We start from the raw sequence: 16,065 nt of genomic DNA on the forward strand, positions 1-16,065 counted from the left end.
GCTTCCATCTTAGACTGCGTCATCACTTACCATCAGGTGAGATTGTAGGTAAGGGCTTAAATTTGTATTATATAATAATAAAAAAAACCCATGGGCTCGGTCTTGTGATGTGAAACCATGTACCTTATATACCATGTTATTTATTTCAATTGTTCCAGAAACATACGTTCACGCACACACTGACACGCCGCCTTTTTGCGCGGCCATCTTGTTTATTCACTACAAATCTTAGGGCGATCAATTTGCCAAAATTTTTTATGTAACACGCAAACATGTAATATGGGTTTTACTATCTGATCCAATAAAGTATTTGCGAGCATAATGTACACTTAATGTGCTCCCGACTAGAGTAAACATGTTTCTTTAATTTTTTGGCGTTATCTTTCTTGGTATTAGTAAATCATCGTTAATAGCCGATGGACATCCACTGCTGGACATAGGCCTTTTGTTTGGACTTCTAAACACAACGGCCTCGAGCCGCCAGCATCCAGCGGCTCCCTGCGACCCGCTTGATGTACTCGGTTCACCTAGTGGTAGGTCGACCGACACTGGACTTCCAGTGCGGAGTCCAGCACCTTGGGACCCCAACGTCCATCGACTCTTTGAACTATGTGCTCTGCCTATTGCTACTTCAGCTCATTTCACTTCACTATAAGCTCAGCCACAATACATTATAAGGCCCCATTCGAGTTTTTTTTTTACGGACGTTAAAAAAGCGTTCAAATATAGTATCAATGTTAAATGAAGGTCTATGTCCAATGCCCAAAATTGAAAATGCAACACTGCTGGCAAAAAAAGTGTCGTGTTTTAAAAACGCTGTCATGTGAACATATACTTCAAAATGCAATTGTTGTATTTGAACGCTTTTTTAACGTCCGTTAAAAAACTCTCGTGCGAATGGGGGCTTAAAGAAGCGATACATTAAAACCCAGCGGTTGTAGTAACGATATTAATTTAATTCATGGTCTATTTTCAACGCCCAAAAATTAAAATGCAACACTGCTTCGTGAAAATGCAAGAAAGCGTCGTGTATTAATAACGCTGTTGTGTGAACATATACTTACTTCGAAAAGCTTTTGGTTGTATTTTAACGCTTTTTTAACGTCCGTCCGCGCGAATGAGACCTTAGCCGACAATTATTTTAGCGGAGGTTAAAAAAGCGTTCAAATATAGTGTGAAGTTAAATGAAAGTCTATTTCCAACGCCCAAAATTGAAAATGCAACACTGTTCGAAAAAAGCGTCGTGTTTTAAAAACGCTGTCTTGTGAACATATATTTGAAAACGCATTTGTTGGATTTGAACGCTTTTTTTTACGTCCGTTAAAAAGCTAACGTGCGAATGAGGGCTAACAGACGTGAATTAACCTTTTGGACTTGACTTTGGCATCTATTGATAACAATAACAATCAAACAACTTTAATCGTATCCCAAAAGTAAACATTAACATCTAAAACCCAATTGAAATCAATTTAAAAGTTATATTCCCCACATCGTATTTGTACTAGGGCTTAATAACTTCTTAATGACGTGTTTGGTCGTAAACTCAACCGGATAAGTAGTTAAAGTTATGGTTCAGCCAGTTTTACGGCTCATTTGGCGGAATCCAATATCGGATGTGTTTATTGGTGTTATGCTAATCAAATTTAAATTGGGTTTGGTTTAATGACTGAAAGATGCCCACAATTTTGTGTGTACAGAAAACCTTGTGGTCATAGCACACTTACCCACTCGGAAATGGATCGCAACCGTATCGCCTCGCTGTCAGGCGATGCCGCGCTAATGGCTCGACGACCGCAGGTTGACTGCAAGTGATATGTGGGGGGAATGAGAGGGGCAAACGTGCGAGATACGAATAGCGACAGCGAGTGTTCTCTGTAATGCTCACCTGTAAATTTGTATCTTGCAAATTTTCTGAAATCGATCATTTACTATTGGAATATACCACAAATATTGGATAGAAGCAGGCGTTACTTTGCGGAAATTCATCATCATTATCAACCCATATTCGGCTCACTGCTGAGCTCGAGTCTCCTCTCAGAATGAGAGGGTTAGGTAAGGTTAGGTTAGGTCAATAGTCCACCACGCTTACCCAATGCGGATTGGCAGAAATCACACACGCTGAGAATTAAGAAAATTCTCTGGTATGCCGGTTTCCTCACGATGTTTTCCTTCACCGTTTTTTGAGACAAGGATCATCATGAATATATAATAATTTATTTATTTTACTATCATCCGTAAAAAGCCGACGAACCCATGCGACAACGTCATCCAGGCCCGACAAAATACTCTCTACGTACGTACGAGATGACGTTGACTGTACAATTAATTGCGCGTTGTAGAGTCAATATCTCCTGAGGATGCTCCGGTTTCAGGGTGAAACGTATGTAGAAAGTATTTTGTTGGACCTGGGTGACGTTGTCACTTGGGTTCGTTGGCTTTTCGGGGATGATAGCAAAATAAATAAATTATTATAAATATACCACAAATTTTACCTCTTTACAATATTTTTAAAGATTGCACAGTTAGTTATAAAAAATATAATTGAACAGAAACATGAAAAGGCAGTCTCATTGTATCTGAGATAGTTCAAATGGTTTTTGGTTGATTATTTTGGATAATTTAATAAAACACACAGATATGAAAGAAACATTTTTATTTCATAGATTTTCTTCTCTAACAGTGCATTCACAGTTACACTTCTCTTACGGCAAGATTCTATTTAAGAAATAAATATCGCATTAGTGTATTCAATTAGCGTGTGTAGAAATAGCTTACTATTACATTAAATAGTGATGTCTTTTCTAATATATCGATTACAGATCTTTTACGAAATTCGAATATAATATAAAATATTTTGTGATACTGTATCATATATATGTGTATTATTATTTAGACATCGTAATGTTAAATGTCGTCAATAAAATAGACAGTTCATATTACTCGTAATGTGTAATAATGGACATTTGCTGTTCATATCTTATTTGCTGTCTGTACTTCTCTCTCTCTTTTTTCTCACTCTTTTTAGTTTTTACTATATGTCTCTTTCTCTTGCTAGAATCCAACGATTTATGGATAGATGTACTCTGAAGAACATCATTATTATCATACTGTTTATGTATATCGAACGACCCACACTTCGTTGTCGTTCGTTGACACGATGTCTCGCGGGTAAGTCAGTCGTGTTTTAATTACCGTTGTGGGCGGACGTCCCAAATTGCTGATGTGAGAAATGGCGACGAGAATGAAATACACTTTTTATTTATAATTACGATGTTTAAATAAAAATATTTCGTGTAAGATCTGCAGTCTGTGTTAAACTTATCATTAATATTAAGAAGAAGGCCATGATTTTAGGCGACGAAATGAATGTTTAAATATTTATATGTACTACAGAGGAGTTACAATTCGATTTGTACATGTATGTTGAGTATCATGACTAGTTAAATTATATTCTATGATAATAAAATTTTACAACATCGATGATATATTAATATGTCCTGATGATAATTTAAATATTCTGTAGGGAGTTGCACTATTCTGTAACGATGTGAGAGCTTATTTGTCGCTATCTCCCTCTATCTAGAGTATCATGTTAGAAAAAGAGGGTAAGAGACGAATTAAACTCTCATACTGTCGAGTTATAAATTGAAATAGGAAATTATTTGAAAGTTTTCTACAGAATAATATGGTACGATTTTTTTTAAATATCACCCAAAGTTGTTATGTGTAGTAGGTCCGGTTGACATTTTCCTCCAAAAGACACCGTGTTACCGAATAACCCAGTAGATTAGCTGTATATGGCTTTCTGCTGATTAACAACTTTATGGAATAATATCTATCTGTGAACTACGCAAAGGTTTTTTGATAAACGAATTGTTAAGTTGTGAGTATCGTCTTTTCAAAAATAAGTAATTGGTTGCTACCTGATAAATAATTTTGAATTTTGGTGTACATAGCATATAAATTATAAACTTTTTTAAATATTCAACAATTAAATTTTGTGGAGGTATTTCAAGATAGATTTAATATATTTAAATGCAATTTTGATAGCCTATATTTAGAGCTTAATTAAAGACTAATATAATTTATATACGAGTAGATAGTAAACAAATACAGTCGTCTACATTTATTTACATAGCGTTTTATGTGAATTTTGATTATAAAGTGTTATATATGTACTTTGATTTTATTCGAGTTATATTTAGAATGAAACATTCATTGTACGTCTATAAGATGTGGTGGATAAACTCTATATATAGAATAACAATTTTAATTAAATAAAACTAATTATTTTCATTTTTAAACAATACTTTAACATAATTAAATTTCTAATAGAGTTAGATCAATACACTATCAAATCGAGTTTTTCTATTTTTTGTGTTATATAACGTAATGTTATATAGTCTTTAAGATTATTATTAAATATTCTAAAATCTAACAAACATCGACAAATTAAATTAGTAATAAACTCAATGAAAGTACAACGTTTTGTCTTCAAGTAGCGATTAATTAAAACATAAATAAAGTTATTGTCTACGAAATTACAATTATATTTAATTTCACATTAATTTTCAAGACTATACTGACTAGACGTTTCACTAACATTGCTATACGATATGTGACGATAATTTAAAAGCATAGCTATTAGCTATTAAAATTACTGACACATCTACGTACTATATTATGCTAACCTTGCCTAAAGAAATTAGTACATACAGAAACAAAATAATGCATGCATGAACTACTGCTAAAATAAAAAAAAAACAACTTTTTTTAAAAGAAATTAAATATAGATACTTTATTTGTGAATATTTTTTGGTAAATCTGATTTTTTTTATACGTGAAGAAATTAAAAGCTTATATTTTTATTTGTAATTAAATTTACTTATAATTAAATAAAGTATACTTTATTTGACGTACAACTTAAAATTACTTAAAGTATAGTTTATTTAATTTTAAATGTAATCTATGTCAATTCTCTTACAAAAAAAAGCTTCTAATTTCTACACGAAATCAAAATCAAAATCAAAAACTGTTCACAATATTATTTTTATTAATGCAGCCATAAATGAAAACTATTTTTAACCGCAACTGTTCAATATTATCTAAACATGAATTATCTTTAGTAAAATGAGTACTTCTGTTTCGACATAAAATTAATTACATACTACTATTATATATAATATATGTATATACTTCTATATATTACAATATAATCATTTAAAGACATTTGATTCTTTATTTTATTACAAATTTATCATAAATCTTATTCGCATACCTACAAATTATCGTAGTAAAGCTTTTAACTACTTTAGAACAATCGCTTTTTCGTTATTAAACTATGAGAATTTATAATGTATATACGATTATATACAATTTTTAATCACAAATAGGATAAAGTTAAGATTCACAAAAGTTTGAAATGCCTACATAATCTTGGGCGTGTTGAGTGAAATTATTAATTTATTATTAGGTATGTTTTTGTTTGCTAATACCTGCGCTATGAAAATAGTTGTTGCCAAATAAGTTTCAACCACGGTTTTACAAACAAAGTAAACTTCAAACTCTACACTAAATAATTAGCAATTTAATAAATCAATATTTTATTTATTTTTGTACAATATATATGCTGTAAAATGTAGAATACTATACACAAATTCTCATTACAATTACATTTTTTTTTAAAATTTCATAATATAATATACATTGATGTCATATTAAAAGCACTAACCTCTTTAATATTAAATAACTAAGTATTACTTTACAACGCAAAATTATTAGTAATATGTACAATATTTAGAAATAAAAATTTATAATACTATTTCTATACAAGAGGTTTTAATGAATAAGAAAAATTATAACATAATGTATATAAATACACAATGTAATATAATATAAAACAATATAAAAAATGAATTCCTTAAAACGAAACTGCCATTTACTGTAATATCATAGACCAAATTAAGCTTGTAGAAGCCTTATAATTTAATTTCAAAGAAAATATAGAAGCAAATTTATAGGCAAATGTATCGAAAAATGTTATAGTCATCACCCTAAATTATTCACATGTCTAGACTGAACGTCCTCAAATAACTAACTACCTCAAACGCCAATGAAAAAATGTATAATTTAAATGTATATTAAAGAAGGCTTGACTTTGCTTTACGCACATCTTCAAAATATCAAATGCATGGTTTCGTTTAGCTGACACATTAACATTAAAGCCAAGGAAAGAATAAGCTCAGTACCATCTAATTATGGACTTAAAAGTGATACTTTTTATCTCAGGATTTTACTTTTATCGTAGTTTATAGGCTATATGACTAAAAGTATTATTACGCTAATTAATAAAATAAGAATAGTTTGATGAAAAATAAATAATATGTATTTAAATAAATATATATATAAGAACCAAAGTCACCGACAAACCTCAGCATATTCGAAGAGCCGATGGATGTTGGGGTCCCAAGGTGATGGAATGGCGATCTTGCACTAGAAAGCGCAGTGTTGGTCGACCATCACCAGGTAAACTGACGACATCAAGCGAGTCGCCGGTATTCACTGGATGCAGGCGACTCAGGATCGTAATGTTTGAAAATCCAAAAAATCCAAAGAACTACTAACAGTCTATGCCCTAATGTGGACGTCCATCGGCCGATGATGACGAAATATAGATGCATTCTACATTATAAATATTATATTCTTTATCTATATTACATATTAACGCGTAGCATAGGTACACAAAGCGAATATCCTTACTACAAACCCTATGGCCTATACTTATACAGCAACATCAAAATGCGTTATATCATTATATAAGTCGTAATTATCCCAGATTTCATATATACATTCCCTTACGTGTAATATTGTAAAGCTTCACATAAATTATCATTTAAATTACGTCTTAATTATCATGTGATCACATTGCCTTTACTTAACTTTACATATTTTTATGGTATCTATTCATAATATTTAAAAAATGAACTGTCGAGCTTTATTTAATAATTTTAGCAGATGTTTGCTTAGGTAAACGTCAGATTATACAATTATTTACATATATATAGCCACATATTAATTTTTAAGCAATGTAACACAAGGTAGTTTTGATCTATTAGATATCTGTTTGTTAACCATTCGCTGCCCGCGAGTATTTTATCGAAAAGCCCGTCTGCGTTGAAGAAGCCGACAGTCAGGGAATGCGGTTTTAATCTACCGTTGTGAGCCATTTAAAAAAATCTTTATATTCCTCTATCACGCGGAGCATGATACTGTGCTCGCCTATTGCCCTAAGTTTACTTTTTATTTTTTTACATGTCACGTAACGGATACGATGGGCGACCGGTCATCCATTTAGGAGTCAAGAGGGTAAAATACATGACATTTTTTATTTAAATATGTCCTATAAGGGTTGCTGAACTGCAGTTTTAACTACACACACATAGTCGAACTGTCTGTGTGTACTGTGTAGGTAATACGAGTAAACTTTATAGTTTTTTCTAATGAAATTTTGATTATATGAAACTGTGCAGATACAAATAGAAAAGATTCTTTACTGTTATTAAACTCGATAATAACCTCCAAATACTTATAGTTTTAAAATAATACTTTCCATATTATTTATAAATTAAAAGTACATTCAGATTTATGAGATTGATGAGAATGATATACATTTTATCTAATTCAAGTGCAAATAGTTTATTGCTATGCTTAATATTTGAATACTTATTTAATAATTCTCTCTACTTGCTTAGTTTTAGTGTATTACAGACAATAGTTGTGCAGTTTTATACTATTACATAACGATGTTTTTAAAACTATAAATACGTAGCTCTAAATTACATACTGTACAGGCACAAATCTCTTTTACATAATGACTTGAAATTTTACTAAAAGTAAAACGAAGTGCTCTTCCAAAAAACCCAACAAGACTTCACTGAATTTAAAATTAAAACGTATCGCTTTTGATCGCTTCGTGAAAAAGGTCATTATCATAAAGGGAATTAGGTCCATTTTTGTTTAGTAAGCCATCAAGTAATCACGAAAATGGTGTAAAAAGTCCGCTATAAACGTAAAAGGCATCTTAAGAGATTATCATAAACTTGTCAACGAAGAAAACACAAAATGATTGAAATAATAAAAAGGTTTCAAAGAAACTCAATATAATTACCTACGAATTGAAAAGCGTTACTTTGGATGGGCAAAGTTTTTAAATCAACTGGGATTTTACAGCGAATCCAAGCAATTCTGTTTGATATTTTATTTTGTTCTTCCATAATCACATATTGCTGACACCATAAAATACGGGAAAAAGACCAATTTATGGGCTAAATATATTTCTTAAAATATATTATGAACCTACTTTTGATTTTATTTGAGTATTCGAAATATTCGTGACAATTTTACACTTTAAGTTTACATTAACATGGAATGTAAATTATGAAATAGCTTATAGTTTAAAATTAATGGTATGAACACTATGTAATTTCTTTACAGTCCACTTCATTTGTTTTTCCTTGTCCAATGTCGAAATCTTTTAGCGCATCCTGTATGTGTTTTACCTGTGTAAAAAAATAATAATTATGTTTCATAATAGCTTTTAAGAGTGTGCAATATGTAATTTGGTGGTTACAAATGGTTCTGGATCTCAGATTATGGAAAAGTTAGGAGCCTGACATTTGGATAAATGATATTTCAAAGTGTTAGCTTCGTTATGACTATACAAAATACACAATTTGTAAAACTTTTCTCGATAGTTTATTTTTTTGAAAAATACATGTTTTGCTCACATTTTGCTTTCAATCTCAGGAAAAGCAAACTTATTTTCTTAAAAATGGTTTTGGCGCTCACGTCATAAAATTTGCGTCGCGCGTCAATCGCTCCGTGCTTTTTACTCACGTGAAAGCCATAATTCGGCGTCTCGTTTGCGCTTCGAATTTAATCCATATCGCATCGACGCGCTGCGCGCTCTTAACGCTCTTTATTTTGTAAAGTCTTTCAATTATAAGTCTTTTTTATTATTTTACTATTTTTTGAAGAATCTACCAAACCCTAGTTGTTGAAATGAAACTAGCATTAAGACTTATTTTCACAATGTGTGACAGATTTCTCTTGCTTTCACAAAAAACGAGTTATCAATTACATCATAGGCGCTTAGAAACGTCTGTTTTTATTACACAGGGTGTCCCGTAATTAATGGATAAAACGCAAGTGATACATTACCTAATTATCTAAAAGTAATTTGAACAGTTTGAAAAATATTCTAGAGTCCCTAAAAATTCATTCGTAATTCAATCTGTAATGTTTAATAAAAATCATATCTTTAAAATTACAGCGGCTCCAGCATTGATAAAACTGATTCAAGATAGAAAAATTTTAAAAATTAAAAAAAAAATTTAACTAGTTCACCCTTTTTTTTTTTTTTTTCGGGGGGGAAATCTCTTTGTGAGATACCCGACTTATTGGGGGACAAGACGGGTTATGTGGGACTTACCACTAAAACCCCCTCGGTGGCCACCCTCAGTGCATATTGGGATGCTCCGGGATCTCTAAACTAGTTCACCCTAGAGATTTTTTCATAACTATTCAAACTAGTTTTAGTTAATCTACCATTTGCGTTTTATTTTTTAATAACGGGACATCCTGTATATTATTGTTACAAGGTTATTTCACTTTAAATCGTGTTATAAAAGTAGCGAACGTGTAAATAAACCTGAAAGCCATTTCAAAATTACACCCGATACACATTTTCAGAACTACTGTCATTTGCTAATGAAAGCTACCCAACCCATATAATACAGTCCGAACCCACAATGAGTAATTCACAGCTATAAACGCTTGTGCCCTTAGAAATGATTGCGTGTGTGGTATATAAATTCCAACTAGTGTTAGTTTCATAGGCGTGGCTACCTATAATGGTGGCTACACACGTAACGATGTGTCGGATCGATTTTCAGCTACAATAATGTTTTGAGTTTAAATTAAAATATAAAGATCGTCATAAAGTGTTTTTATTTATATTATGTTTTTACCTTTGTTTATAATTACTATGATTGGATCATTATCTAATTACCATTACTTAAGTAGTAGTAATCATATTTGTGACAGCTAATGCTAAATACTACCGCCATGCTTATTTCTGTAGCAAAGTAGCTAGTATTTTATTTCCGATAAAATAGCAGGTCTACAGGTTACTAGGCTTAAAACAAATGCCTACGGTTTGTTGGTGTAAGGCATAGACAACAAGCAACAACAAGCAACAACGACAACAAGCAAAAAGCAACAAAGACACAAGCCCTTGCATTATTTGTGAAGTGTTGCTATGTTGTAAGTGATGGTTTTCCAATTGATGACAGATAGAAATTCTGCTAGTAACCTACCATTATAAATACCTACAGAATACAAACGAAACATAATGTCATGCCTCCGAATCTTTATTATTGCCATGCTACTACCTACTAAATGCAATTGCAATCGGTGTAAATATCCAATAGAAAACATACCTACAAGCAGAAGAAATTTCTTCAATTAAAGACACTGAATACTCTCAAGTCTGAGCACGTTCTACATAGCTGCTTTACTAAGGTTCACTAATTAAAACAACTTCTGTTAAGTCAGTATATTAGTGAATCACTCTACTGATAAATCGCTACGACATATCGTTACGTGTGTGGCGGGCTTAACCCAACCTCGGTGTACCCAGAGTCAAAGCAATGTGAATCAAAGGGTTAGTTAGTCGCAGTATTAAATTGTTACACCTATCTTATCCGAGATACGAGACAGTTTGAGGTACCGTTCGGATTAAATTGCTGTAGCACTGGCACAAGGCAACGAAACATTCACACGCGTTTCTTGTTCGTTCAGCTGATGCATTCTGCTACACGTCTTGTACACATAACTGTATTGCATTTCTATATGTCTCTAGGTCTAGAACGCGTGGGTAGAGTTGGGTTTTAACCCTTCCCAAGACTTTGTTACCTGATTCTTAGAACTTGGGTATCTTTAAAACAAGTGCCAATAGGTATCTTCTAGGCAAGCGTGTTTCTAATTAGACTATTACTAGCTGCCGCCGCGCGGTTTTACCCGCGTGGTTCCCATTCCCGTAAGAATACGGGGATAATAATGAAAGAAAGAAATTTCAAAGACACTAAATAAATCTAAAAAAATATGTATGTGGTACCAAAATGGTCACCACTCAACATGTGCTACGCTAGTGATGGATGCACCAGCGCAGCGCTGGTCTTCCGTGGAGGCATGTGGTGACGCGGGCGGAAACATACATAATAATTATATTATTTGTAACTTAACTTAATTAATAATTATGTGTGTTAAATAAAGGAAGTGGCTCAAGTATGCCTCTCCGACAGAGAGTTACATGTTTGTACCTATTGCCGTGGAGATCCTTGGGCCATGGAGTTGCAGTGTCATAAAATTTCACCGCGCCTAGTTGCCTCGACTGGTGACTATTAAGGGCTGTCTTATTTTTTGCGCAAAGGCCTGGTTGTCCAGCGCGGAAATGCAGCCAGTATTCTTGCCACCATTCCACGTGGGCATGATTTGTATAGTTATTGGGATAAGTTAGATATGCTAAATAAATAAAGTATTGGAATAGAAGTACGGTAGGCAATTATAGGGTTTAGAGGAAAGTCTAGCTCTCGTTTTCACAAATCGCTATCCAGGCGCAACGTAATCGTTATCGGTTTCACATAACATGTGAGCAGAAAAGATCATAAATGTATGCCCTGGGCCATTAACTCACCTGGGTCTCATTAGGGTCCGTCCCAGGATGCGAGTACCGGTGTAGGAAATAACATGTCCCGGGAATGTCCTTGGGGAACGAGTTTGGTAGGCAGGAACGGTCGCGCGGCTCCATTTCGAATCCCGGGAACTTTATTAGCCACCTGCGAGCAAATTGTGGTTGTTAGAGAGCATTTACATTTTCTACAAAGTTATTATAGCTTGTTCTTTGTTCTTGAATGAATGAATGATATTGAATGAATGATATTTTATTCATGAAAATGTAGGTTTAACATCATGGTACATTTATAGAATTGAGCCTTCATACATTTTACCATAACTGGTGTATGAATTATCTTAAATAATTAAATACTTTTGAACGAAAAATTAAAAGTAAATTAATACAATGTCACAATTACAAAATAATAAGTTACAAAATGTCCATGTCCATAAAATAATCTTGAATGTCATAATAGCTTTTTTTTAATAATAAATTATACATTTTACATTTAAATATTGATCAGGGCTTCTCTTTTAGACTATTAGGAAGTTTATTATATATTTTTATTGCCATACAAAAAGAACTCTTGGCATATATTGTCTTCTTTTCCTTATTCAACAAAGAACAAAGGTGAGCGATGTACTACAGAAAATAAGAAAACAGAAATGGAATTGGGCAGGTCATATAATAAGGACAGATAGAGGAAAATGGACAAAGGATAAAATATTGGAATTTGTGTAAATGCTCCTTTATTCAAACTTTCCCCGGAGAGTGTGAAAAAATTTCTGGATTTCCGAATTCATTTGCATGGATTTTAAACTGTTGTACTTTTCCAAATTGTAGGTAGTTTTAAAAAAAACTTTGGCGTGTGTTAGGTGAAAATGTAACAAATTCTACCAGGTCTTTTTCCAGTAGTCTTATTGAGCACTATCCGACGCCCCGCGGTTTCACCCACCTAGTTCCCGTTCCCGTGAGAATACGGGAATTATGTAGCTTATAACACTCGCAAATAACGTGGCTTTCTAGTGGTAAACGAGTTTTCAAACTCAGTTATGTAGATCTAGACATTACCCACTACCACAAATTTTACCTCTTCATAAAATTACTAGCGGACGCCCGCGACTTAGTCCACCCTTAAACCTCTTTAATCCGGTCCTGTCACAAAATCCGTTTTTACTGACCTTAAAAGTAAAATTTAAGATACCTCGTAAATCATATCAATGTCATAGACAAGGGTTTATTGTTTAGGCTTTCGGCCGTGGCTAGCAGCTGGTGGGATTCTTTTGGCCATGGCTAGCAGCTGGTGGGAGGCTTTTGGCCGTACCACCCTACCGACAAAGACGTATCGCCAAGCGATTTAGCGTTCCGGTACGATGTCGTGTAGAAACCGAATGGTGTGTTGATTTTCATCATCCTCCTAACAAGTTTAGCACGCTCCCATCTTAGTCTTCGTCATCACTTACCATCAGGTGAGATTTAATCAGGCTATCTTGTAAAGAATTAAAAAAAGAAAATATTTGTTTATCTAAATTGTATATCTAAATTTAGTTTATTTTTTAATAGAGTTTGTTAATTAAAAGACAAGACTCTTTGTGACATTGTGACGAAGTGTTTAATTCAGGCAGTTGGACCTTAGGGTACTAATTAGTCTAATGGACAGGCACCCGTTATCTCAGTCGTTTTCAAAAATAAAGGCCACTGTGTTTAATTAAAATTGTCTTAATTGCATTTGCATTGAAGATTTTATATAAGAGAAAGAATACAATAAGAAACTTGAGCTAACTTTAATGAAGTTGTAATATTAGACGATATAACTTTATACAGACAAGGTAAAATTAATTATTGGGATACCCCAAATTAGCTAATAAAACTTTGTCTTAATACGTAAAAGAAATATCACGTGTTAAAAACAAACAGACAGATAGACAGGCTTAAAGGCTTTCTTTTGCATTAATGATCTGTGTATATAGAAACGTTAGGTCACGCATTAACGAAATCCACTTGACGTAGAAAGATGAAATTTGGTAGCGAGGTAGTTTATAGTTAGTAGACATCCACTAAGAACGGATTCGACAGGGCCGGATTAAGAATGTTTGAAGGTGGATAAAGTCGCGAACGTCCGCTATACATACTAGTAGAAGTTTGGGTTCAGGAATTGAAAGAAGTAAGAAAGAAAAAACATTTATTTAAAAAATTGTGCCACACTTAATTCCTTAACACTAGTAGTGCCTGATACTCAAACCACTTAGTCTAAGTATCAGAGCACAATGTCATATTTGGTACAACCTTGAAAAAGAACCCAGCACAGCATTGTGCTGCATGTACCAAAGACATATTGAACATACAGCGCTGATTTTCAGCTAATGACCTTGAATCAGGTGACACCATGGAAATGCGTAGTCACATAGCGACATAAAATAAAAAAAAAACCAAACTAAACTAAACTAAAAATATATGTAACATGAAATGATGATTCAAATATATAAATTTCACAAAATGTGGCGAATTGCTCGTTTAAATATATTAAACGAGCCTAGCGGACGCCCGCGACTTCGTACGCGTGGAATTTAGTTTTTCACAAATCCATCGGGAACCATGGATTTTTCCGGGATAAAAAGTAGCCTATGTGTTAATCCATGGTATAATATATCTCAATACCAAATTTCAGCTAATCCAGTTAAGTAGTCGAGGCGTGAAAGAGTAACAAACATTCATATCATTAAATCATCAGTTTTCGCAAATCTCGGGAAACCATGGATTTTTTCGGGATTAAATGTAGCCTATTTCATTTCCATTTAAAATTTTAGCCAAATCGCTTGTAGCGGCGTTAAAGAGTAACAAACATCCAAACATCCATACAAACTTTCGCATTTATAATATTAGTAGGATTTCACAAAATGTGGTCTTAAATTCTCAACCAAAGCCATAAAATATAAAGCCAAATCTCGTGCCTCTCCAATGGCTTTAGAGGCTTACGGGTGACGTTGGTGAATCAATCAGTCAACCGTCTTTCACTTGTTTATTTATTGGCTTTACTGTGGGTCAATGGAGCCGGCCCGAATTATCTCATCGGTATCAACTTCGGAATTAGGACAAGCCTATACTGTGGCCAAAAAGCAGTTCATGCTTTTAAAGCCTTAATTGCCTCATTTTATAAAAGTTAAACAACCAAAGCTTAGTTTTTATAGGTAAGTAAGTAGGTTTGAGCCGTGATAGCCCAGTGAAGATCTCTGCCTCAAATTTCAGAGGGTGTGGGTTCGAATCCGGTCCGGGACATGCACGCTCAGCTTTTCAGTAGTGTGCATTTTAAGAAATTAAGTATCACGTGTCTCAATCGGTAAAGGAAAACATCGTGAGAAAACCTGCATATCAGAGAATTTTCTTAATTCTCTGCGTGTGTGAAGTCTGCCAATCCGCATTTGGCCAGCGTGGTGGACTATTGGCCTGACTCCTCTCACTCTGAGAGTAGACTTGAGCTCTGCAGTGAGCCGAGTATGGGTTGATACCGAAGGTATTGATATGGATTTTTTTTTATTCTTTACATGTTAGTGGTTGACTACAATTTCACCTGATGGTAAGTGGTGATGTAATCTAAGATGGAAGCGGCTTAACTTGTTACGAGGATGAAAATCCACACCCCTTTCGGTTTCTACACGACATTGTACCGGAACGCTAAATCGTTTGGCGTAGTCTTTGCCGGTAGAGTTACTAGCCAGGGCCGAAGCCTCTTACCAGTCAGACATGGACCAATTAAAAAAACCATACCACTGCGCCATGGAGGCTGTCATATAGATGATCGATGACTTGATGATTGACGACAATCTCGGTAATACATCTACATAATAGTACCTACTGCGTATTAATGATGCAATGTGAAGTGATTATAGTTTTAATTACAACTATTAAAAACAAAAAAGGACAGAAATAACTACAAGATATTAAAAAATTGAGATATGGGGATATAAAAGAGCTAAAATGGGATAGAGAGAAACAAAGAAAGCTATTTGGCAAAACCCAAATACACGCGCACGAATTAAAAACTAAAAATACTAATAAAATGTAGACCATTTCACAAAACAATGAAGTGCAATTTTCATTTACATTTTTCAATGCTCTTTCTACCAATCACATGAGCGGGCTATTGTTCTATTTTCAAATATTTAAAACTGTTTGTAAATAATGTGCAAATAGTCGTGCATTTTCTTCATGCTTATGAAAATATTTAAAGCTGCAAGTTTTCTTGTGTTTTTTTTTAAAGAATTTTTGCCATTTCTTTTTTTTTAAGATAAATATTGCCATTCATCTCCAACTAGTCGGGAAAGACTGTGCTA

At 33.5% G+C, this 16,065-nt stretch overlaps 1 protein-coding gene across 1 annotated transcript in view; it reads right to left on the reverse strand.

Annotated features, from left to right (window-relative positions):
* Nucleotides 1-5,883: 5,883 nt before the first annotated feature.
* Nucleotides 5,884-16,065, reverse strand: part of LOC112049774 (head-specific guanylate cyclase) — a 149,670-nt gene continuing 139,488 nt past the window's right edge. Inside the window, exons 14-15 of the mRNA XM_024087801.2 lie at nt 11,756-11,897; nt 5,884-8,558 (exon numbers count right to left, since the gene is read on the reverse strand). Of these exons, the coding sequence (XP_023943569.2) occupies nt 8,475-8,558; nt 11,756-11,897 (226 nt within the window). The 3' untranslated portion in view covers nt 5,884-8,474. The remainder of the gene's footprint in view (nt 8,559-11,755; nt 11,898-16,065) is intronic.

The sequence above is a fragment of the Bicyclus anynana genome, chromosome 23 (assembly GCF_947172395.1).
Source record: "Bicyclus anynana chromosome 23, ilBicAnyn1.1, whole genome shotgun sequence".
In the NCBI taxonomy this organism is placed as follows: Eukaryota; Metazoa; Arthropoda; class Insecta; order Lepidoptera; family Nymphalidae; genus Bicyclus; species Bicyclus anynana.